The sequence below is a fragment of the Pleurodeles waltl genome, chromosome 3_1, assembly GCF_031143425.1.
Source record: "Pleurodeles waltl isolate 20211129_DDA chromosome 3_1, aPleWal1.hap1.20221129, whole genome shotgun sequence".
Classification (NCBI taxonomy): Eukaryota; Metazoa; Chordata; class Amphibia; order Caudata; family Salamandridae; genus Pleurodeles; species Pleurodeles waltl.
Genome location: NC_090440.1, coordinates 1,036,298,657 through 1,036,325,285, shown reverse-complemented (window position 1 = coordinate 1,036,325,285; position 26,629 = coordinate 1,036,298,657). Strand labels below are relative to the sequence as shown.

The following is a 26,629-nucleotide window of genomic DNA, read 5'->3' as shown; positions in this document are numbered from 1 at the left end:
AGGGTGCCTAGACAGAAAACCAGGGTCAGTTGGAGCCGCCCGATACCTCCTGACCACGGCTCTGTGAACTGCTGGGGAAGATGCCGGCCTCTTCCACACCTCTAACACCGGATCCAGCAGAGCGTCATTAAATGGCAAAAGAGGCTCCGCCGCAGCGGAGGCCGGATGTAGCACCTCTGTTAGAAGGTTTTGTTTTGCCTCCACCACCGGTAAAGGCAGGTCCAAAAAACTAGCTGCCTTCCGTACCACTGCGTGAAAGGAAGCAGCCTCCTCAGTATATTCTCCCGGGGACGAAAGATCCCACTCAGGGGAAGTGTCCAGCCCACTGGCCGACTCCAGACCACGCAGCCCATCACCCGAGTCCTCTAGCTCTCCTTCTTCCAGGGCTCGTTGGTACTCCTGCTCCTCTAATACACGGAGAGCACGTCTCCTCGAATGAAGCCGTTGCTCAATACGCGGAGTCGACAATGCCTCCGCCGAAGATCGGCGCCGATCTTCAGAAGCCACCGACGCCGCGTCCGGCGCCACAGGTAACTTCGGCGCCGACGAAAGAGCAGTCGAAGCAGATTGACCCACCGGAGTCACAGGCCGAAATCCCGACGTCGACGGGATGGAAATCCCCGGGGCCAATCCCTCTGAAGCCACCGGAGCGGCCACCGGCGCCGAGCCCACGTTCCCAAAAGGGAGAAAGGGCATAAAGGGTGCCGGCCGAAGAGGCGCAGGATCACCCAATGAAAAGGCCAAAGGCCCAGCCGGAGCACCCCCTGGGTGAAGATGGCATACATCGCATTCAAGAATGCGGAACTATCGGCTCCAGGGGTGGGAAAAGCCGGATACTGGGGTGCCTGTCTCGGAGGCGACCCCGACGCCGGCCTCGACGTCTGCAACGCCGGAGAAAACACCTGAGGCTCCAATACCTCAATCACCGACGCCTGTCCAGGTGAAGTCGGAGACGCCGGAGAGGGCAACGGCGTCGAAGGATGCGGCGTAACCGTGGGACTGATCTCCCATGTCCTTCGGCGCCGATCCGAAGACCTGGAACGAGTCTCCTTGCTTGAATGACGCCGAGATTCTCTACGGCGCCGGGAGTCTCGATGACGCCGATGTCTTGGCGAAGAAGACTTCTTGTGATGCTTCTCTTTTTTCGATTTCGCCATAAACAGCTTCGCCTCACGTTCCTTGAGGGCCTTTGGATTCATGTGCTGGCATGAATCACAAGTCGAGACGTCGTGGTCGGAGCTCAAACACCAAAGGCAGTCGGAATGAGGATCAGTCACTGACATCTTGCCTCCACACTCACGACAAGGCTTGAATCCAGACTTTCTCTGCGACATTATTACCACAGCGAAAGACTACGCAGCAAAAATATACTGTAACCACAAAAGTAACAGTTGCTCCCTCGAAGATAACCGTTTCGAATGCACGGAAAAAAGGGAACGGACGTCGGCACGTCGTCGAGGACCTCTTATTGCCTGTATGACGTCAGACGGCGTCGCGTGGGCTAGAGTGACGTCCTCGTCGACGTGCAGAGACTAGGAAGAAGATTTCCGTCGAATGCTGGCGCCATGGGAGAATTCATTAGGTGAGGAATCCACAGGTAGTTGTATCCATCAGAAACCACAATTTAGGGTATTGTTTTCTTCCTTCAAGGCCCACAGCTTTCAGAGTTTCTGCTTCATTTTTAATTTGCTGCATTTCATCATCTGTGTAGGTATAAAACAAAACTGGACTTGTGAAGGGGAAATTTGATTCACAATCCTAGCCTACACCTTAGGTCTGAGTGATGTTGAACTTAGCCAAAATGCCCTTCTTTGGGAGATACCATGACAGAATTTGGAAATCACCAAAAGTCAACTGAGGTACTAATGACTTGACTGGAGAAAAGCACACCCTCTTGAAAAATATCCAAGAAGTCTTGTTTTTCCTCTCTGAAAATCATCAGTAAAATGTTGAAGTGACTCCCACAGCTTTCTGTCATACCTTCCCAACAGTACTGCTGCACATGCTGCTTTAAAAAGTGTAACAGCACCACACATTACCTTCTGCCAGCAGAATGTAATTGCTTACCATCCCCGTTTTTTTAGGGCAGAAAAGTACTTGTTTCTGACCACAGATGTGAAGACTTCAGCCTTGTGCACAGAGAAAATTAGTGTTCATAGTCCCATGGAACAGTTTGGTATCAAGTATGTGTGTCATAGGCAGACTGTAGAGCCCCACAATGGCCTTAATGTTACGATGTCTAAGAAAAAATCCCGGATGGTGCACATTTTTGCTATAAGCCTCCTAACGTTTTCATTCTTTGTCCATTTAGAACATCATCTTGGACTTAAGGAACACTGCTTAAACCATAAAAGACTGAAAACTGTACCTTAGAACCTGGTGCAAATTAATAGCTTGAACTAAAAGAATAAAAGACTTTCGCATTTACACTTGAGCAAAATAAAAATGTAGGATGAATAAGCTAAAAAATGGTACACTGTTGGAAGTACCACAACTATATAGATGTATACCTAGATATTAGGTTCGTAGGGGACTTGCTTTTAGAATTCATACACTGAGATGGAAGGTTAAAATGTCGATACTGCAGAAACTCTGAAGGTGGCCAACAAGGTGAATGGTTAAGTTGTGGTGTGAAAACTTGCCATGTGCACTGCAGAATCACAAGTGGTTCTTTAGACTGGTGGATCTGTAAACAATCATGGGCAGAGCCAATCTGGATCTAATGGAATTAGTCACATGGTGTAGCTTGGTGAACACCTGCGGTGTGATGTGGAATCAGAAGAAAGTTGCAGAGAAAACACATTCCCCCTTTAAACAGCATTGGATGCAAGGTCTTGGCACTTTGAGCTGTTACAAATAGCTACATTTGGAGGTAACCCAAGAGATCAGCAAGTTGTTTTGGAATGTTGTTGTAGAAGATCCATTTTGTACCTTTCTAAAGTACATCATGCTCAATGCGTCAGCCTGTTCTTTCTGTGATCTTGGGAGGTAAACTGCTATTTTAGTGAGGTTCCTGGTGATGGGCTAAAGCCAGACAGCATGCACTTCCTTCAACAGCAGCACTGATCTTGCTACTTCCTGCTCGTTTAAGCATACATTGTTATTGTGTTGGCAGTCTAAAACAGCTTGATCACTGCAGACATATTGTTTTCCAGAGGTAGCTTAAAGGACCAGGAGTTTAAAAGAGGAGGAGCAGAAGCACAAGCACGTTTATATATTAAAAGTTGAAACTGCAGATAAATAAACCACTTGGCTATAGATAGCTATTGGGAATCAATCAAAAACTGAAACAAGGGTGCAACTGAAAACAAGGCTGGGCCTATCGGGAATCAGAAGGGCACTGGGAGCCTGAGACCTGTAGTTGGAAGATCTTGGACTTATTATCCTTTAATACTTTGATGGACTGGCTTCTGAAGTGCCAGGACCGACAGAAACACCGAGGTCAAGGAGCTGGACTTCCAAGTGGAGACCTGCAGCTGAACTATTTAAATACCAACTAGACAAAAAGATGTTTCCTGGCAAATTTCCATGTTGCATTGTCTCTCCACTTGCTATACAGTTTGCTCACCATATCATCCTCCACCTTTGTTATTTACCTCCTGTTGGGTTCCACTGGAATTCCAATCTTTTTCGCTGTTTCCCGATTTTGGCTCCTGGATTACGATTTGGATTGGTTTGCTTTGCTTTACTACGTTCTCTTTACCATATTCTCTTCTTCTTTCACAGTTCACCTTAACTGGCTTACTGACGTCTTACCGGCTTCCTATATTTCGGCTTAAGTTCACTGTGGCCTGCTATCTTGAAGCTGGTAAGTGATTGTGACACTTGAAGATCTTAGCCAGTGCATATTTATACAGAGTGTCGAGCATTAACATCACTATGTTACCTGATGTGAGATGAGAGAGGGTGGGGTTTGGTGTGTTTTCGGTTTCTTTCTCTTAACTTCACATTCCCCTTTCCATACTGCATTTAGATCTACTAGGGGCTTTGGCTTTGGTTCAGGCAGTTCTACATTCTGGGAGTGGGGCATACTATCATCAGAAAGGGACAATCATCATCTGGGGTGCCTGAAAGCAGTGACATTTTATGTCAGCTGCAGTTTGATATTTAGGCACCTGCACAAATTCAGGTGTAGGGCATTGCATTAGTCCAATTTAGCACACTTGAGCTTTCACCATCTCATTGTGGCAAGCTTACTGGAGCAAAGGCAGCACTTTCTTCAGAAACTTCAACAAAGAAAATCAGGTAGAGGTCAGCTTACTGATCTGTGCCTTTAGGGTAAGTTTGGAGTTCAATGTGAAATTGAGCTTAAGGATAGTTGGTACCGGCGAGAGACATCCATCATTCTTTTGACCAGAGATCAAAGACCCCACTAACTAAACATTAAAATAAACATGGTCTTTCCTGTATTTAGTTTCAAACCATTGCGATTAATCCCCTAGCAGACTACTGGAAAGAAGTTGTACAACTCAGTTTTATTTTGGATGACGAGCTTGGAATCAGCATTAACAAAATATGTTAAGATTTAAGGACTGAATAAGAACAAAGAAATATACAATTTGAAGAAGATGGGACTGAGCAATGACACGTGGGATTCCACCTGAAATCTATAAAAGAAGAATGATATGGGGAGATTGGAAATGCCTGAATTCTGTAAAGAAGAGTCCATGCACGGTTGTGTATTCCCAGTTCTCTCAGACCAGGATACAATATGGATTACAAAACCATGACAAAGCTATCAGGAGGTGCAAGGGCACTGCACTGAGTTCAAGTAGAATTTATAATACAATATAATGACTCTATCTGGGACAATAACCCTGAATTTGGAGACAGGCAAGTGAGCTTCCCTAACAAGAGAGGCAACCCTCATAGTCCTCTGATTTGGGAGCTTCGCTGGAATGGAACCCCTGTCACCAGGGAAATACTACTGAGCTACCACAGCTAGTGATATTTTGGCTTTCCAGTTTCCTGAGAGCTGACTCCACTTTTCATCATTCCTAGTAATCTAGCCTTGGGAAATATGAAGAGTCAGTGTAGCATAGGCCTTAGAAGGGCTTATAGGTGCTGGGTGGCATCCAGAAGTTCAGAGTTCTCGTCTGAAAGAACACTTTTGGTTAACTATATCTTACAGCTTCCCAAACAGCGGATAAATGGATGGTTGGCCACAAGGCCTGGCCTGCCGACTGACCCTGTAGCCAACACCCACAAAAGCAGCCAAACACCACCTTCAGCCTTGCGTGGCAGGGGTCTGGCCACAAGGCCTGGCCCTGGGGGCCCCATCCCCCAGGGCCTTTCTTTTTTTTATTAAGGGGGAGGAGGCAGCATGGACCCCCTCCACTTAAAAGGCCTTGGGGATCCCATCCCCCAGGACTTTTTTTATTTAAATCAGGTGGAGTGGGGTCGCATTAGGCCCTGATGACCCCATGTCCCAGGGCAGTTTATTTTCATTAAAAAGGAGGGGGCAACATGACTCCTGGGCTAAAATCGCCCTGGGGAGATGGGGCTTCCAAGGTACCCCACTCCACAGGCTGATTTCATCCCAGGAGACAACATGGGCCAGTGTGAATTTAAGGGGAAGAGGGCCATGTGGTGCCCTTTCCCGGTCCAATTTCAACCCCAAGGACCTCATCCCCTGGGGCCCAGTGTGATTTTCAGGAAGAGGGGTCCATGTGGCCCCCCACCCGTGCCATTGCCCAAATCCCCCAGGGAGCACACACTTAAAGGTGGGTGCCCTCCCAAGCCACCCACCATACTCTTCTTGGGGGGTGAGTGTGAGTGTGTGTGTGTGTTTTTTCCCCGAGGACCCCGCTGGTGCGGGCAAAAAAAAAATGTGTTATGTCCCAGGGGTGGACTCCCTGGGACATAGCTACTGAGCCAGCCCAGGGGGTGGGCTGCCCAGGGCGTTTGGGGGCTCTGGGGCATGACCCTATCTCCATTTTTCGCAAATTGGGGCATTTGAGAGCTCAGGAACGAGGGTGCAGGGACCCCCATCCCCATATAAATAAATTTTGGCCTTTAGGGTGGGCTTCCTAGGACCTTTGGAGGCTCAGGGAGGGAGCCACGCAGCCCGTTCCCCTTTATGAATACAGCCCATGGGAAGGGGTGCTCCCCAAGGCACAAGATTCATAAATGTCCACCAACCATTATTTTTTTTCTTTTCGATCTTGTGAGAGTCCCAAAGGACAGTGTTCACTCTATGGAGTTTACACTGCACCACACTGTTTGCAGACAGTGAAACTATTGAGAAATACTGCGCAGAGTAGGAAAAAGTAAGAACAGTGTACACTATACAAAACACTTGCCAAAAGACACTATTCACTTAAAATAACCAAGATCTGAAGGTGCTAAAGATCATACTACTTGCAGCCTTCATACAGTGGTGAAAACAATACAGATAGCACATCTTCTAAAGCAAAAGAAGCACATGTACATTGGTTAGTACCTGATGCACACAGTCTTCTATGTTATGTAGAAATGGTTATGCTGAGACAATTCTGCCTATTGTCTCAAGGCTGCTTGCGTTTGTTTGCCAAACTGATACTGCTGAGAAACCACCTGTGCGGTCCAAACACCGCCGGCCCTATTTGGAATTCACTGAAGGGCCAGCAGGCCAAAACAGTGTTTCCGCCCGCTGGCCCTACTGTGAACAGGGACTTAATATTGCAGCCGGCTCGCAATCGAGCCGGCGGCAATGTGGCAGTGCGGCGGATGCAGCAGCACCCGGCTCACATTCCACTGCCCATAATTCGATGGGGCTGGGCATGGGGGCCCCTGCACTGCCCATGCAAAGTTCATGGGCAGTGTGTGGGCCCCCAGGGGCCCGACACCTCCATTTCGCCAGCCTTTCCATGGCAGTGGAACCGCCATGAAAAAGCTGGCGGTATGGGGACTCGTAATCGGAAGGGCAACGCTGCCCTGGTGGATTACAACCGACAGGACCACCAGGGTGCCGGAAGCCTGGCGGTGTTGTAATGTGACAGTCAGACCGTGAGTCTGGTGGTCCCAAGACCGCCAGACTCATAATGAGGGCCTTAGTATCTACTAAGTAGAATCTTTTCCCTGTTGGAAACTTTTTCTGGGGAACCAAAAAGTTTATATGAAATATGCTGGACACAAGTTGTCAAGTGTCATCTGCACATAGAGTAACTCTTCAATACAATGATTTATAACATGTTCAATACCTCAACACACCTGTGATGCATTAGAAGCACAAATGTTTTATAAACACTTATGCCCCTTAGCTGGAAAGAGGTTGTTCAAAATTGGGTAGAAAAGCTATATGGTAGCTACCTGCTACTATGTAAACTATAAAGCAAACTAACACACTCAATGGACGATGTCATCCGTGATGTCCTCAATTATGCCATTTGAGATGTCATCAATTATATCATAAATTATGTCATACAGCAGCTCATGAGTGATGTAATATGTGAGGTCATAAGCAGTGAATGGCAGGGATGCAAGTTATAGTTAGCTCTGCAAACTATAACTAGTGAATTTCTGTGATTTTTAGTTCAAAAATGTAACGCTGTCACTAACATTCACATAACTATGACGTCACTTTAACCTTTGTTTTTTTCAGTGAATTTCTAGATTTTTTTTTAATTAAACAAAACCAGATTTTGTTATGTTTAAATCACATCCAACTATAACATTACTTGAACCTTTGTTTTTTCAGTGAATTTATAGTTTTTTTTTTTTTTTTTTTAAAGTAGAGTAATATTTTGTTCCCATACGTAAATAAAGCCCTCACCGTTCATGGCCATGGTGGGGAGAGGGGGGAATCCCTGAGGCAAAATCTGGATTGGATAAAATTGGAGTCATGGGTGAAGGGAAAGAGGTCAGGACAGCTTTAATTGCCACTGCATCCAACACTTTAAAGACTGAGCTTGTCAACTAGGAGGAGTATTAACCCCAAGCCAAGTGTATACGGGGGAGGCACAGCTCCTTTCACATGTGAGCGTATGCTATTGCCTGATACATGAAGCACCTTTGTTTCTCAGAGGTTGCCGGCTCGAATCTTCTAGGAAACAGACCTGTGAGGCCTGGTAATAGCATGTTAATAAGGGTACTGCAAGACCACCTTCCTGAAGCGGGTGGTCAAGTGGTTCTGGAGGCGAGGGTTCTTCATATCCTATTTGAATTTGCTGAGTTCCAATTGTAGAAAGTGCAGGGTATGTTTCAGTGGGGTTACTGGAAGGGTCTGAAAGAGGTAGAGGAGACCTGGCAGGATCATCATTTTGAAAGCTGATACTCTTCCCCAGCCATGAGTAGTTGGGTGGAAAGGGCTACACCGTTAATAAGTCTTGGAGACAAAGTGAGCTAGTAGAGTGCTGAGGTATGCTAAAGACTCTCTTGCTCAATCAAAAGGGAACAGCAAGCAAAGATGAGCCTTGTGAGGCAGGACCACCGAGAGGTTGAGAATCTGTGATTTTTGCATATTGACTTTAAATCTGGATATCTCTCCAAATGCCTGGAGGTCTGCCACCAGAGCAGGGAGGGAAGAGGCTGGAGCAGTAGTGGCCAGAAACACATCATCAGCACATAGGCTGATGAGGTGATGGCCTCCAACACAAGGTATCCCAGAATTTGACAAGTTGGACCTCATTCTGTGTACAAGTAGTTCCATATATAAAGCGACTAGGAGGGGTGAGAAGGGACACCTCTGCTGTTTCCCCCGATTAAAGGTGATCCACCAGGCCCTGCAGTGAACTCCCCACAGGCTGCCAACTCCTCTCAGCACATGACCTTTGACAGTCCACAGCAGGGGCTTGGCAATTGGCCAGGCCCTGTGACAAATCCACCCCTGCCCTTACCCCTACACCAAGGCAGCCACCACCATGCATCGCATGCCCTTTGGTGGTGCATTGCATGTGGTAAAGCGCAGGGCTCATCTTGCAGCCAGGCCCGGATTCCAACTCCCCACAGGCAACCAATCCCACGCTGTGCACAGCCTTTAGCCGTGAGCAGCGGGGGCACACAAGTAGGGTTGGCCTTTAGGCCCTGGAAGCTCATCCCCTGGGCTGAAAAAATAAATAAATCAGACGCCTGATCTAAGTAAGGGCGATGGTCTGATGCACCTACACCGATGGCCCAGTATAGGTTGGTGTAGGGTTTCCCACCACAGAGTCAGCGGGTGCACCACTGTTGGAAACATGGCAATCTGCTCGACTTAAAACAGAGTTGGTAGACCGTTATTTTCGTGGACAGGGTACTCAACCACATTTATGGTGGAACAACTGGTCTGCTAAACTCTAAATCAGGCCCTAAGAATTAAAATGAAAGCAGAATGAACAAATATAAAAATGGGCCTATAGGTACAAGTACCCCCAGATCCACAGAACAAGTAAAATAATAAATATGTTTCACTATGCAATTTTATTTATCCATACTATGACCCTGCTTTTTCAAGCATTTTTAAATCTTGAATTGTTTTATGTAAGAATCATTCAGATAAACATGTACATATGTAAAGACACTTCTAAAAACCAATTCACTTGAACCTTCATATACTTCTATTTACTTAATGTTGTTCTGATGAAGAATTTTCTCCAGCCTTTTCACTTGCTGCTTTGAAAGTTTAAGCTCTTTTGCAGTTGGTCTAAAAGAAAGAAAAAAATGTTTTAAAACACTATAACTGAGCAATAACACAAACTCAAAATAAGAGAAAATCATTTTACAGTTCTATCATTTAATGATTGAATAATATTTTAATATGCAAGATGTGATCGCTGTAAGGTATATGGGGCCATAGAGTAGGTTCCATCAATCCACAGAGCAAAGGTTGTAAATCTTGAATAAACTAAATGCATTTTATATCCCCAATTTGCTGCCACTGCTCAATGTTTTAAAATAGTCACTCTAGTTACTGAAAGTAATCTGACCATAAATAACACCAAAATAAGGGTCTATTTATGCCTGGATTTCATCATACCTCCACATATGCTGTACATGGGGGTCTTACATAACACACCCAGAATGTGACATTAAGGATTTTTTCAAATATTTATGAGAGAACATGTTGCTCCCATATTTTTACATTTTTCTTTAAAGAATATTGTTCATTAGTTCATACCTTCAGAAGAAGATTCTTCATGAACTAGGCTTCTAAGTAGTTTTCCATACTGTTGGCAGTCAAATAAATAATCTTACTACTTCCTCACACACAAGTTCACAAATTCCTAGTCAGGTCTGGATTGATGAGCAACCCAGATAATACAGAATGCAAAAATACTTGGGCAACACATTTCAGGACCATGATCAGCTAATACAGAAGATAAAATAGGGCAGGAATCCCCAGTGGTTTTTACAAGCTGCGATTCTCAAGTATGCAACATTCCGTGGTACAGTTAAAGAAACCATACAACATTACTCCTCTGAGAATGAGGGATTGGTGTAACAAAAAAAGTACATAATGGAAGGCTTTCACAGGGATCTTTAAGGGAGAGTTTATTAGGACTTACAAAGGGGTTGAAGAAACCTTCCACCTCATGTGCATGTTCTTCAGTGACTATTCACATCATGCCATAGTCACACTATACATTGAATACGATTGATTCCTTGGGAAGGGTGTATATGTTTGCTATCTTGAAAAAGATGGGGTTAGGCCCTCAGATACTGTTGTGGATCATCTCCTCTACTTGGCACCTGTTGTGAAAGTTAGAATAGGTGGTCCCTACTCTTCACAGTAGAAGATTGAAAGGGGTGCTAGGCAATGCTATCTCCCTTCCCAGATTCTGTTTCTATGCACCATGGGGTAATATCTGGCATTTAGTTCACCTGTGGCAAATCCAGCCTTTTTGCCCTGTGAAATGGAGATGCCAGTAAGAGTGCACGATCAGATCCAGCACCACTGTGGTAGGTAACGCACACATTGAAATACCGTAGAATCCAAATTATTGGTAGCAATCTTTCTGGTGGATACTGTACCCAAACTGCAGACTCTTCACCTTGTGAATACACCCACACGATGGTCTAGATGTGGATACTATTCTAAGCAATTTCCTTGCAGGTCAGTCGGTGCCATAGTTCGACTCTGCGTCGCATTCTCCTGCCACAGATGTGAAGTCACGGTCCCTACATAGTCACCACCTCTGTGAGCTGATGTCAGTTTCTTTCAGATATCTGCCCACGCTGCTGGATGTGGAGGCTTCAATAATCAGACTGTGTCAGTGTGCTAATTTCTAAATTGGAATCTTATTAGTATGGAATAGATGAGTCCATTCCATAGTACGGAGAGGTAGGTGGATCAGTGAAGAATTTGTGGTTAGAGTATCTACCAGAAAGATTGTTACCAAAGATAAGTAAGTTGTTCTTCTGATGGATACTTCTAATCGCAGACTCCTCACCTTGTGAATAGATAACAAAGCAGTACCTCCGCATGTGGTGGGTCTGTCGAGTGGCTCAGACCAGGAAATCAGCAACATGCATCATGAATGTGTGGTGAGATGCCCATATAGCAGCACAAGCATGGTATTAGTAGCATTTGCTCTGGTTTCATTCTGAGGACAAACTTGTCTGGAAGGAAGGAGGTGTAGTGCCTGCTGAAGAGTTAGTACCTGTAATTCACTCAAACAATTAGCTGACATGACTGCTACGAGAAACGTCATCTTCAACCTAAGTAGGCACAGAGAACAGCTGTGTATTGGTTCAAACGAGGCACACATTAAGAAAGTGAGAACCAAATTAAGGTCTCACTGAAGTATAACAAATGGTGTTAGCTGGAACATATGGGTAAGTCCTTTAAAAAAATGTATCACAACTGGTGATTTGAATAAATTGGTTAGATAAGATAAACATAGGAAGACTGAAGGGGCCAATAGATAGCCTTTAACTCTTGCCACAGCCTGTAGGAGATATCCTCATGGACAGAAGTCCCGGGTACAGCTATCTTCTCCCCCCAGTCAGAAGCCACTGAATGACTTGGGCCTCATCTCTACTGTTCTTCTTCATAACACTGGGCACAAGAGGTAGATGCAGGAAGGCATGCAGGAGTCCTAAGCTTGAATTTAAGTGAAAGGCATAACTGAGCAACAGCTGTCTTGGGAAGTCCAGCGTGTAGAAGTTCAGACACTGCCTGTTCTCTATGATGGCAAAAACAGATGACCCAGGGTTTTCCTCATAGATGGAAGATGCGCTGTGTCACCTCCGAGTGCAGTTGCCATTCGTGATCCGCTAGGCAACCTCGGCTAAGTTAGTCCGCCCTGGTGTTTAAAGGTCATGTGAGGTGGTGTACGACCAGAGAAATGCCCTGATGATTCAGCCACTTCCAAAGGTGCAAAGCCCCATCAGAAGCCACTCAGATGACTTGGGCCTGGTCTTTCTTGATCTTCTGCAGAACTCTAGGCAGGAAATCTAAATCTGGGAATCAGTAAGCGAGTCCCAAGCTCCAATTTAAGTGAAAGGCGTCCCTGAGTGTGAGCTGCCTTTGGAACTTCAACCACAACGTTTTGGACACTGTCAACCCAGGATCTCCCCATTTCTGGAAGATATGCCGTGCCACCTCAGAGTGCAACCAACATCCATGATCTGCTAGGCAATGTTGATAAAGCTAGTCCACCCTGGCATTTAAAGATACTGCCGGGTGCTGTACAACCAGGGAAATGCCTTGACTATTTAGCCACTTCCAAAGGCACAAAGCTTCCTGGCACAGGACCCACGACCCCACTCCGCCATGGCTGATGGAGTACCACATGACATAATTTTCTCTGTGAGGACCTGCCTTCCTTCTGCCTTACTGGATGGGGAAATGCTTTCAGTGGCAAGAGTATCGCTTGCAGCTACAAAAAGATGATGTGAAGACGGGCTTCTGTCAGAGACCACAGTTCTCTGATCTCCACCACCTCCCAGATGACCTTCCCTACCCTGCAACTATGTATCTGTCACAACTGTTAGATCTCAGTGGAGTAGGGGGAGTGGACAGCCACCAGTCCAATTATGGTCTAGCAGCCACCACTGCAGGTCTTCTGGAGCCTCCTCTACTTAGATGTAATCTGACAGGTTTCCTTGTGCTGAGCCAACTGAGACTTCAAATCCCACTGCAGAGTTTGCATGTTCCATCTGGTGTGGCCCACAAGCAGGATGCAGGAAGAGAAGAATTTTCAGAACCACTAACAATGAGGCTGATGTCAAAGGTAGAAACATCAAATCAAAGCCCAAATGTCCTGGACTCACTGAGGTGAAGGGAAGACTTGAAAAAAGCACCATGTCCAAGATGGCTCCAATGAAAGAGAGCCTCTGCAAAGGAGTCAAGTATGACTTTGGCACACCGACGGAAAGGCTAAACGATTTCAACAAGCTGGCCATCTTCTGGAGGTGATCCACTGTTGCTTGAGGAGAAACAGTCCTCAGAAGCTATTGGTCGAGTTACAAGAAGATGGTATTTCCAACCCCTGAAGATGGGCAGAGACCAACATTTTTACGTTTGCGAACACCCAAAGCGCACTGATAAGGCTGAAGGGGAGGACCAAGAAGAAAATGAGTTACTTACCTATAACTCCAGTTCTCCAGTATTGGTATCTTTCATAGATTCACATGCTTGAATCATTTCCCGTTCTCGAAGTGGGGATCCCACAGTATCATCAAAGACAACAAAGGCTCACCTTATTGAAATAGATGTCATAAAACCGCCTGCCCGACTGCTGCATGACTGCAGTGTGCTGAATACAGGCAATAGTGCTGAATGAAAGCATGGACGCAGTTCCATGTTGGGGCATGACAGATATTTTCCCCAAAGGAACACCTGCGAACAAGGCACTCGATGTGGAGACTGCCCTTGTGAAGTGCGCCTTAGAGAAAAGCGGTTTGCCTCTCTGTATTGGCAAAATTAAATAGTTGAAAGAAACCACCCTGCAATGGTTGCTTTAGTAACAGGTGTGCCTTGTCGAGACTGTCCTTACACAACTAAGAGTTGCTTGGTTTTACGAAACTGATTGGAGTGATGCAAGTAGAACTTAAGACATCTTTTGATGCTCAGTGTGTGCAGAAATTGCTCTGCTATGGTGGCCTTATTTGGCAAAAAGTTTGTAAACTGATAGGTTCATTAAGGTGAAACTGCGAAAGTACCTTAGGAATAAATTTTGTATTAGTCCTTAGAATAACACTCTAGTCTGTGAACCAGAAAAAAGGCTCTTGGGTTGTGAACGTCTGAATCTCACTCACCCTTCTAGCATACATGTCAGCAGTGTAGCCACTTTCCAGGTAAGAAATTTTAGATCTGCCTTGTGAATCGGTTCAAATGGTGGTTTGATGAGTTGAGAAAGAACGACGTTAAGACGCCATTCCAGCGGAGGAACTTGGAATGGAGAGAAAACTTGGAAGAGTCCTTCCACGAATTGCTTGACTATCCTAGTGGAGCACAGTGACAGAGTGAAGGAAGCTGACCTGGTGTGTGATGGATGCCTATGGTGTTTTCACCTTATACCCGGTCCAGGCAATCCCTATTAGTGAATGAAGACAGTGTATAGGAAGCCAGGGCTCTCTAGTGGTAGCTGTGGTGAGCAGCCAAGACATATCAAGGAGGAGTGTAAAGCACCTGCAATAAAACAGCAGTCACACAGCAACTTATCACATCTGAAAGGAACCACACAGTGTTGCAAAAATAAAGGTACTTTATTATAGTAACACTGAACTAGATCATTTATAGGTATATCTATATATATTAATATAGATATATATATATATATATATATATATATATATATATATATATAGAGACACCCACACACACAGATTATTAGGAATTAGCATATAGAAACAACAAGGATTGGCAAAAATTAGTGAAAAATAGTTAGGGCTCTATAGGGGGCAAACCATATACTAAAATAGTGGAATGCGAAGTGAAGTCCCCCCACCCAAGGATATGGAGTAGCTAGAAGGGAGCTGTGAGAACGCGGGACCAAACGTGAGTACCTAGATGACTCCCAGCGACCAGGAGAGCAGAGGTAAGTACCTGGTTTTCCCAAGGCCTAACATGGGGACCTGGAAAGTGGAAGACTGCAAGACCAGGACCAGTCCTGTGCAACCCAACACAGGATTATGGAAGAAGAGTACCTGAAAAAAGAAGGGGACAGCGTCCAGTCCACACAGGAGTGGCCAGGAGCCACTACTCATCCTTCTGTGAAAGACGATCCGGATTGACGGGGGAAGAAGATGATCAGCTGTGGAGCCCAGGAGATGCAGAGGAGTCCTTGGAGCCATGCAGATGATGTCCCAAGTCGGTTGTCGGGTCACAGTTGGTCAGTGGTCAGGAGGACCACCAACAAGCTTTGGCAAATGCAAATCGGAGCAAAGCGAGAGTTGCAGAGCTGAAGAGGACCAGCAAGGTCCAGTGGACTCGACCCTTGGAGGGGAGTCCGGGCCGACCCTCTGCATTCGAGATAGCCAGCAGAAGGAGTACCCCACAGGCAACACACTGGCAGCACGCACAGTAAGTTGCAGTGAGGCCCAGTCAGCACACTTGGAGAGGAGTCCCACATTGCTGGAGCAGCAGAGAAGAGACTGTCCTTGTGGGGGTGAAGCGCTGGAGGCCAGGGTTACTTGGAGTTTGAAGATACCTCAGAGCAGGAGTCAGCAAGCCTTTTTTGCTGCAAGAGTCGCAGTGCACAGGGGTACTGTCCTGCAAGGAGAGGAAGGGCTCACCGTCTCCCAAGTGGGACAGCAGGTAGAGAGGACCAAGGAGACCACTCAGACCCACATCCTGTGTTGGAGATTCTTCCTGGAGCTTGATGGCAGAAGATCCCAGCAACCAGTCGTCATTGTCTTAGGTTCCTGCGGATGCAGGGGAGTGACTCTTTCCCTCCAATGGAGATTTCTTCTTGTATCTTTGGTGCAGTTGAAGTCTTGCTGACCCCAGAGGATGAAAAGCCATCTTGCCGACCCCAGAGGATGAACAGCCATGGAAATGTTGCAAAGAGAAACAATGTTGCAAGGCAAGGTCGTCTCTGGAGTTGCAGGCTTGTTTGGTTCCTGAAGAATCCGGCAGTGGTTCCAGTGGCCAGGAGCAGAAGAGGTTGTTGCAGAGGAGTCACCCACAAGGGAGTCCTTAAATAGCCCTACCAGGGGGGATTGGTCACTCTGCAGGCTGACCACCAATCACAGGAGGTCATTGAAGTCAGTCACCTGTCCTGACCAACCATTTGCTCCCATGGGCCTCTGCACATCTTGTTTTTCAAGATGGCAGAATCAAGTGGCCACCTAGAGGAGCTCTGGCCACCACCCCGAGGGGATGATAGACAGGGTACTGGTCACTACGCTTTCCTTTGTGTGCTTTTGTACCAGAGCAGGGACCAGGGGTCCCTGGACTGGTGCAAACCGGATTATGCAAGGACGGCACCAAAATGTGCACTTCAAAGCAAGCTGGTGGCGTGGGGAGGCTAACCCTCTCTAGCCATGTAACAGCTATTTCCAAGGGAGAGGGTGTTGCCTCCCTCTCGCGCAGGAAATCCTTTGTCCTGCCTTCCCCTGCTTGAGCTGGTCAAGCAGCAGGAGGGCAGAAACCTGCCTGAGGCATTGCAGCAGCTTGGGCTGCCTGCAAATCCTGGAAGACTGGCAGGAGCAATATGTGGGGGGGGGGGGGGAGGGGGTCCTCTAAGGAGCCCCCAGGGTGCATGGAATCATGCCACCAATACTGGCATTAGTATTGGGGTATGCTTCCAACATGTTTGATACCAAACATGCCTAGGTTCAGAGTTATCATTATTGAGCTGTGGCTAGTACACGGGTAAAATGGCTTCCCAGCGCTTACGAAGTCCAGTGCATTGGAAAATTGAGTTTTCTAGGGTCACCTCTGCTCATGCAAGGGTGCCCTCACACTCAGGAACTTGCACCCTGCCCTCTGGGCTAGGAGAGCCTATCATAGGGGTGACTTACAATGACCTGGTGCAGTGACCACCAGTGAAAGGGTGCAGGCACTTATTCACGCAGGCTGCAAAGGCAGGCCTGCAGACCCATTTTGCATGGGCTCCTATCAGTGGCATAACACATGCTGCAGCCCATGGGAGACCCCTTGTGTACGAATGCCCTGGGTACCTATGTACCATATACTAGTGTCTTACAGGGGTACACCGGAATATCAATTGTGGGGCGTAAAGTGCTCCGAATTAACAAAATATAGAGGAGACAGCACAATCACTGGGATCCTGGTTAGCAGGATCCCAGTGAAAACAGTCTAACTTTACTGATAGCAGGCAAAACGTGGGGGTTACCATGCCAAAAATGGGGTACTTTCCTACGGAGAGCTTGTGAAGAACGTCTGTATCTGGATATTGCTGCAAGGTGTACTTTCACAGATCCGTGTACCAAACCTGAATGATGCCAGGGAGAGGAGATAGGGTAAAATGTGCCCCAGTGATGCTTCCAACTGGTGCAGATTGGATTGTTGGCACTATAAGCAGAATCTTTTCCATTTCAATCTGTAGGATTTGTTAGTTGATTCTGCCCTTGCAGGGATAGCTTTGTATTCTTAGGGAATATTCACATTTGGGAATTCAGGAGCCATTCATATAATTGAAAAGAGCCTGGATCTGGGTGTAGAACTTGACCCTGGTTCTTTGTCAGCAGGGGTCCCTTGGTCTGAAGACGAACCAGCTTGGACTCAGACAGCAGGAGGAGCTCCGTGAACCAGTATTGCATGGGTCACCTGAGAGCGATCAGGATCAAGCAGCATTTCTTCACCGTCATCTTTCTGAGAACTCTCGGTATCATGGGAATGGGGGAAAAGTGTATACATATATCCTGGACCATCTTATCAAAAAGGCAATCCCTTCCCCAATGATCATGGGAGTGGGTGCTGACCGGCATAGAAGCGGCATTTGTTGTACCCGTTCATGGCAAAGAGGTCAAGTTCTGTTTTGCCCCAAAGTTGAAAAATTGTGCTTAATTCTTCAAAGTGTAGCTCCCATTCATGGCAGCTCTCTAGGGAACTGCTGAGAAGTATTGCTTGCTCCTACTATGTGCTAGGCCTTCAGAGTGATGTGTGTTGTTAGCCAATGCCATAAGTCCTAGGTTTCCTGGGAGACAGCCAGCAATCTTGTACCTCCTTGTTTATTTATGTAGTGCATGCTGGTCGTATTGTCTGTATGTACTAGCACTGAAGATCCTTGTATGCCATGTAAGAAAGCCTGGAGATTGAGAAAGATGTCCTTGAGTTACAGGTGGTTTATATGCATGAACCTTTGGGAGGTAGACCATTTCCCTTGGATTTTCAGGTCTTGGAGATGTCCACCCCAACGTTCCAGGGAGGCATCTGTTGTTATGGTGAAGCTGGTATTAATGGCAAAAACATGAGGCCCTTGAAGACGTGAGGAGTGAGAGACCACCAATCAAACCATTCTTGGAGTTACTTTGATGAGGTTGCCGAAAGACCCTTCTGACTGGATCCATTGGTGTTGTAGCTCTTCTTACAAAGGTCTCATCTTCAGGCATGCTAAGAGGACAAGATTTATTGCAGGGGTCATCATCCCTCGCAATGACTTGTACAGATGCACTGAAGCGGACTTTGGTCTAGAAATTGTGAGGGCCAGTTGAGCCAATCTTCGCTCCCTTTCTAGGGAAAGAAACGCTTTGCCCTGTGTGATGTCTAGGACGGGGCCTAGAAATGTTATCTTTTGTAGTGGAACAGTAGACAACTTTTGAAGGCTTAATGTAAGTCTCAATTTGTGAAACAGTGCAATACAATCCTTTGTCACTTTAAAAGCTTGCCTAGGTGTTTACACTTTTACCAGCTAGTCGTCTAAGTAGGGGAATACCTGGTGATCGTGTTTCCTGAGGATGGCTGCAACTGGAGCCAAGCATTTGGTAAAACTGTGGGGTGCTGATTTGAGGAGAAATGGAGGGGCTTTGAACTGGCAATGGGTGCCAGCTATGGTGAATCAAAGGTATTTGTGATGTTTTGGGTGTATGCCAATGTGGAAATAATCATCCTGCAAGTCGAGAGTCGTCATATAATCCCCATGGGTTCAGGAGACACAGGATGTCTGTTAGAGTGACCATGCAGAAATTTGTTGAGTTTTTTGAGGTCCAGAAAGGGTCTCCACTCTCCTGATTTCCTTCTTACGAGGAAAAAAACAAGCATAGAAACCTGTGCCCTTCTGAGTGAATGGCACACGCTCAATTACTCCTTTTCTGAGTATGATAAGGGCTTCTTTCCGCAATAAGTGAAGATGAGTGGGTGGGGCACTTTGGGTAACATGTTTGGTGATCTCTGTATAAACTCTAAGGTATGACCTCAAGTGACCAGATCTAGTACCCACTTGTCCGTCGTTATTTGCCGCCATTGGTGAAGATGGGGTTTGAGATGTTTGCACCCACGGGATGAGGTAAGGTGATGGTAGCTGGTTGAGGTCATTTTTTTTTACAGGCGACGTCCCTGGACTGGGTTGGCTGTTTATGTTGTCCTTTCAGCTTTGTGTAGTCCGCTGATGGTGGCAGACGGTACGGTTGCTGATAAGCAGGTATGTACTGGGATTGATAGGGCTGATGAACGAGTTACTTACCTTCGGTAACGACTTTTCTGGTGGATACATTAGCTACCTGTGGATTCCTCACCTAATGAATTCTCCCATGGCGCCAGCATTTGACGGAAATCTTCTTCCTAGTCTCTGCACGTCGACGAGGACGTCACTCTAGCCCACGCGACGCCGTCTGACGTCATACAGGCAATAAGAGGTCCTCGACGACGTGCCGACGTCAGTACCAATCATTTTTTAAGTGCATGAGAACAACCAGGCAATGCAATGAAAGAACAAGGCAACATCCCATAACATTGTAAAATACACAACATTTGCATGAATAGCTGTAAATCTTTTATATATATATATATATATATATAAAACTCTCTCTTTTTTTAAAAATATATATACACATCAAGTATATACACAAAGATATATACATATATATAAATATATTATATACAACATCTATTGCACCCTCGAAGACCAAGAGGAGCGCACTCAAGGATTACTTGGTAAGACCAGAAAGGCAACGGGGAGGCGGGTGGGACCGTGAGGAATCCACAGGTAGCTAATGTATCCACCAGAAAAGTCGTTACCGAAGGTAAGTAACTCGTTCTTCTGATGGATACAACTACCTGTGGATTCCTCACCTAATGAATAGAGTCCCAAAGCAGTACCACGCCTGGCGGTGGGTGCCTAAATGGTCAAACCAAGAAATCCTGCAGCACTGACCGTGCAAAATGGCCGTCCCTTCTAACCTCAGAATCCAAACAGTAATGTTTTGCAAAAGTGTGAAGGGACGACCAAGTTGCGGCCTTGCAGATGTCGACCACAGGAACACCTCTGGCCAAGGCCGAAGTGGCCGACTTAGCTCTGGTGGAATGAGCTCTAATGCCCTCAGGAGGATCCTTCTTTGCCAAAGAGTAACAGATTTTAATGCAAAGAACAACCCACCTGGATAGTGTTCTCTTGTGGACTGCCTTTCCTCTCCTCTTGCCCACGTATCCAATAAACAGCTGATCCTCCAGCCTGAAATCCTTTGTTCTATCAATAAAGAAGCTCAACGCCCTCTTTGGGTCCAGACGGTGCAGTCTTTCTTCCTCTTTGGAAGGATGAGGCGGAGGATAGAACGTGGACAAAGTAATTGCCTGAGCCAAATGGAAAGGTGAAACAACCTTCGGGAGGAAAGCAGCCTTGGTCCTCAACACCACCTTATCCCCATAAAAAGTTGTATAAGGAGGTTTTACTGATAAGGCCTGCAACTCACTCACTCTCCTTGCTGATGTTATAGCTATCAGGAAGACTGTTTTTAAAAACAAATACCTTAAGGGGCAAGAATGCATAGGTTCAAAAGGGGACCCCATGAGGAAAGTCAGGACCAAGGACAAATCCCATTGCGGCATAACGAATGGTTTTGGAGGATATTTATTTAGAAGACCTTTCAAGAATCTGATAACAATAGGGGATTTAAATAAAGATGGTTGGTCTGGAAGACATATGAAGGCTGACAAGGCCGATAAATAACCCTTAATGGTAGCCACTGCACAACCTTTCTGCGCTAGAGACAGAGCAAAAGACAAAACGTCCGATAGATGAGCATGTAAGGGATCAATCTGCCTCTCTCCACACCACGCAACAAATTTAGACCATCTATTAGCGTAGATAGATTTAGTGGAGTGTCGCCTGGCCGCTAATATAACATCCACTACCTCAGGCGGGAGAGAGAAGGAACTCTGGTTGCCCCGTTCAATCTCCAGGCATGTAGGTGCAAACTCTGGAGGTTGGGGTGTAAAACCTGCCCCTGCGACTGCGAGAGGAGGTCTGCCCTGAGAGGGAGACGGAGCGGAGGGCACATTGAGAGTTGGAGAAGGTCGGAGTACCATACCCTCCTTGGCCAATCCGGAGCTATTAGGATGACTAGAGCCCGGTCCTGGCGAATCTTCCTCAATACTCGAGGAATCAAGGGTATGGGAGGAAACGCGTAAAGCAACTGGCCGCACCAGGTTATTTGAAACGAGTCCCCCAACGCTCCCTGCATCGGATACTGGAGACTGCAGAATAACGGACAATGCGCGTTCTCTCTAGTGGCAAACAGATCTACCCGAGGAAACCCCCACCTCTGGAAGATTAAACGGACTTGATCTGGATGGAGACGCCACTCGTGGTCTGCCAAGAATTGGCGACTGAGACTGTCCGCACGCACATTTAAGACTCCGGCCAGATGGTTTGCTATCAAGCAAATCTGATGGTCCTTTGTCCAGGACCATAGTCGAAGAGCTTCTCTGCAGAGAAGGTACGACCCTACTCCTCCCTGCTTGTTTATGTACCACATCGTGGTAGTATTGTCCGTTAGAACCTGTACCGACTGACCACGAAGGGAAGGGAGGAAGGCCTTGAGAGCCAGACGTACAGCCAGTAACTCTAACAGATTGATGTGAAACATCTGTTCCTCTGGAGACCAAAGGCCTTTGATCTCCAGATCCCCCAGATGAGCTCCCCACCCTAGAGTGGAAGCATCCGTTATGACTGTGGCCACTGGTGGCGACTGCGCGAACGGCTTTCCTTGTGAAAGATTGTTGCTTGCAATCCACCACTTCAAATCCACAGCAGCATCTCTGGAGATCTTGACAGTACTCTCTAGATCCCCTTTGTGTTGAGACCACTGCCTTCAGAGGCACCACTGAAGAGCCCTCATGTGCCAGCGAGCATGCGTGACCAACAGAATGCAGGAGGCAAACAGACCGAGCAGACGAAGGACCTTGAGGACTGGAACTACCGCTCCATTTCGAAACATTGGAACCAAATCCTGAATATCTTGAATCCGCTGAGGCGGAGGAAAGGCCCGACCCAATGTTGTATCCAGTACTGCCCCTATGAACAGGAGGCGCTGAGAGGGCTCTAGGTGAGATTTGGGCTCGTTCACCGAAAAACTCAGGTCGAACAACAACTGGGTTGTTGACTGCAGATGATGCGACACAAGCTCCGGGGACTTGGCTTTGATCAACCAGTCGTCCAAGTAAGGGAATACTGCTATCCCCTTCCTTCTGAGTTCTGCCGCAACCACCGACATCACCTTCGTGAATACTCGAGGTGCTGAAGTAAGACCAAACGGAAGGACCGCAAACTGATAGTGCTGCGATCCCACCACAAACCGGAGATACTTCCTGTGTGACTTGAGTATCGGGATATGAAAGTAAGCATCCTGCAAGTCGACAGACACCATCCAGTCTTCCTTGTTCAACGCCAAAAGCACCTGTGCTAGGGTCAGCATCTTGAACTTTTCCTGCTTGAGGAACCAATTCAAGATCCTCAGGTCCAGGATTGGTCTCAAACGACCATCCTTCTTGGGAATCAGGAAATACCTTGAGTAACATCCTCGACCCCTTTCCTGCTCTGGGACCAACTCCACCGCGCCCTTTGAAAGGAGGGCTTGTACCTCCTGTTCTAGCAACAGGAGGTGTTCTTCTGAACAATAAGAAGGGCGGGGCGGGATGAGGGGCGGGAACTCCCGAAAGGGAAGGGTGTAGCCTTTTCCCACAATACTGAGAACCCAAGTGTCCGTTGTAACAGTCTTCCATTTGGCGAGAAAATGCTGTAATCTTCCCCCTACAGGAGAGGAGTGAGTGGGGAATGGTGGAAGCCTAAGGCTGCTTCCCCTGCTGCACCCCGCCAGAGGATGAGGAAGAGGCAGAGTGCTGCTGAGAGGCTCCTCTGGTGCGGACCCTACCTCTCCCTCTAAAAGATCTATAGGGATGGGAAGAGGCAGGTTGCTGATATCTTCCCCGAAAGGAAGAGGAGGAAGAGCCACGCCCAAATCCACGAAACCTCCTGAAAAATCTGGAAGAGGCCGTGGAAGAAGGAGCTTGGAGCCCTAACGACTTAGCCGTGGCCCTGCTCTCCTTAAAACGTTCCAAGGCCGAATCAGCCTTGGCTCCAAACAGTTTGTCCCCATCAAACGGGAGATCCAACAATGTGGACTGTACATCCGCAGAAAAGCCCGAGTTACGGAGCCAGGCCTGCCTCCTTGCCACCACAGTTGTGCCCATTGCTCTGGCCACCGAGTCGGTTGTATCCAGCCCAGTCTGGATAATCTGGGTCGCAGCAGCCTGGGCATTTGAAACAACGTCCAAAAGACCCTGGGGAAGCTCTGTAAATGATGAGGAAATGTCATCCATCAGTGCATGAATATACCTCCCCAGGATACAGGTTGCGTTGGTGGCCTTCAACGCCAGACTGCAGGACGAAAAAATGTTCTTGGACTGCGCCTCCAGTTTCTTTGAATCTCTGTCCCCAGGCACCGTCGGGAAAGAACCAGGCGCTGACTTGGATGAACAGGAGGCCTGCACCACCAAGCTCTCCGGCGTAGGGTGCCTAGACAGAAAACCAGGGTCAGTTGGAGCCGCCCGATACCTCCTGGCCACGGCCCTGTGAACTGCTGGGGAAGATGCCGGCCTCTTCCACACCTCTAACACCGGATCCAGCAGAGCGTCATTAAATGGCAAAAGAGGCTCTGCCGCAGCTGAGGCCGGATGTAGCACCTCTGTTAGAAGGTTTTGTTTTGCCTCCATCACCGGCAAAGGCAGGTCCAAAAAACTAGCTGCCTTCCGTACCACTGCGTGAAAGGAAGCAGCCTCCTCAGTATATTCTCCCGGGGACGAAAGATCCCACTCAGGGGAAGTGTCCAGCCCACTGGCCGACTCCAGACCACGCAGCCCATCACCCGAGTCCTCTAGCTCTCCTTCTTCCAGGGCTCGTTGGTACTCCTGCTCTTCTAATACACGGAGAGCACGTCTCCTCGAATGAAGCCGTTGCTCAATACGCGGAGTCGACAATGCCTCCGCCGAAGTCGAAGATCGGCGCCGATCTTCAGAAGCCACCGACGCCGCGTCCGGCGCCACAGGTAACCGGCGCCAACGAAAGAGCAGTCGAAGCAGATGGACCCACCGGAGTCACAGGCCGAAATCCCAACGTCGACGGGATGGAAATCCCCGGGGCCAATCCCTCTGAAGCCACCGGAGCGGCCACCGGCGCCGACACCGGCGCCGAGCCCACGTTCCCAAAAGGGAGAAAGGGCATAAAGGGTGCCGGCCGAAGAGGCGCAGGATCACCCAATGAAAAGGCCAAAGGCCCAGCCGGAGCACCCCCTGGAGCCATCTGTTGGAAGATGGCATACATCGCATTCAAGAATGCGGAACTATCGGCTCCAGGGGTGGGAAAAGCCGGATACTGGGGTGCCTGTCTCAGAGGCGACCCCGACGCCGGCCTCGACGTCTGCGACGCCGGAGATAACACCCGAGGCTCCAATACCTCAATCACCGACGCCTGTCCAGGCGAAGTCGGAGACGCCGGAGAGGGCAACGGCGTCGAAGGATGAGGCGTAACCGTGGGACTGATCTCCCATGACCTTCGGCGCCGATCCGAAGACCTGGAACGAGTCTCCTTGCTTGAATGACGCCGAGATTCTCTATGGCGCCGGGAGTCTCGATGACGCCGATGTCTTGGCGAAGAAGACTTCTTGTGATGCTTCTCTTTTTTCGATTTCGCCATAAACAGCTTCGCCTCACGTTCCTTGAGGGCCTTTGGATTCATGTGCTGGCATGAATCACAAGTCGAGACGTCGTGGTCGGAGCTCAAACACCAAAGGCAGTCGGAATGAGGATCCGTCACTGACATCTTGCCTCCACACTCACGACAAGGCTTGAATCCAGACTTTCTCTGCGACATTATTACCACAGCGAAAGACTACGCAGCAAAAATACACTGTAACCACAAAAGTAACAGTTGCTCCCTCGAAGATAACCATTTCGAATGCACGGAAAAAAGGGAACTGACGTCGGCACGTCGTCGAGGACCTCTTATTGCCTGTATGACGTCAGACGGCGTCGCGTGGGCTAGAGTGACGTCCTCGTCGACGTGCAGAGACTAGGAAGAAGATTTCCGTCGAATGCTGGCGCCATGGGAGAATTCATTAGGTGAGGAATCCACAGGTAGTTGTATCCATCAGAAATTGGTATTAACATTGGTAACCTCCTCTGTAGGTAACAAAACCTCTACTATGTGCTCCTAAAATGGGTAATTCACTGATCTGCAATGTGCCTAATGATTTTGCAGTGTTTGTATCAATCCTAATGGCGAGTAGGGCGTCATCAATGTGTTTCCCAAATAGTGTCTCCATCATATGCCATGTCGAGGATTTATTATTGTACTTCTGGGTTAAAGGATGTAGATTTTAGCTAGCCTTGCCTCGGCAAGGCAGCTGCTCTTGCCAATTGTCAGAAGCCAGTGGAAGCGATATCCATCGCACAGTGTATTATTTCCGAGGCTGTGCACTCCCCTTCTTGCAGTATTTTCTGTGCTTCTGACTTCATGTCTTAAGACACTAGATCCATCAGGGCACTGATATCTGACCACATCTGCCTATCGTAATGGCCTAAGATGGCTAATGACCTGGCTGCATAAATTGTAATGGCAGACATACTGGAGAAGCGCTTCCCGATGTTAACTAGGGATCTGCCGTCTCTGTCAGGTGGAGAAGAAATCGGGGTAGAAAGATTCTTAGAGCGTCGCTGCACCGCTTCCGAAACCACCGAATCTGCCTTGGCATGTCCTGTGCGGAAGGCAGGAGAATCCTCAGGGACTTATATTTTTTATTGATGCATGGAATCAGCTTGAGACCTTCTTCCTAGATGTGATCAATTATTGGGATAGCAGGAAATGACTTTCGTGCCTGCTCCTTGAAGTTATTAAGGAAGCAATCAGACTGCTTCACCAAAACAGGCAAGTCAAACCTTGTTGCAGCTCTTTCCATCAAACTGTGGAAACCCCAGATGTCCTGAGGAGGGGGAATCTGAGGGATGCGGTGCCGGAGGCAACAGAGTGGGAATGAAGTAGTCACCCTACTCATCATCGGGTAGATAGGTGTCCTGTATCACACCCTCTTCCCTGTCATCATCAGACGAGTATGGATTATCTCCTAGCGGTGCTGCAACAGACGAGGCCGGCATCATTCTTGATGTCATTGGTGGATTAATAGGCCTTGAAGTCACCGGGATCAATGGCAGAGGAGGTGGTGGTTAATCCTGTGAAGGTTCTGGAAACCGTCTACTGTAGTCCTGCAGCATAGCCTTTGGATCTTGTACCGACAAAAGAGGTACTTGAACTGCACCTTGTGTAGGTGG

General features: G+C 47.6%; 1 protein-coding gene across 4 annotated transcripts in view; it reads right to left on the bottom strand.

The window, feature by feature from the left end:
* CEP70 (centrosomal protein 70) overlaps positions 1 to 26,629 on the bottom strand; it is a 443,636-nt gene that overhangs the window by 198,659 nt on the left and 218,348 nt on the right. For all 4 annotated transcript variants that reach the window (XM_069224317.1, XM_069224319.1, XM_069224321.1 and 1 more), the window contains one exon: positions 9,524 to 9,601. In XM_069224317.1, the coding sequence (XP_069080418.1) occupies positions 9,524 to 9,601 (78 nt within the window). The remainder of the gene's footprint in view (positions 1 to 9,523; positions 9,602 to 26,629) is intronic.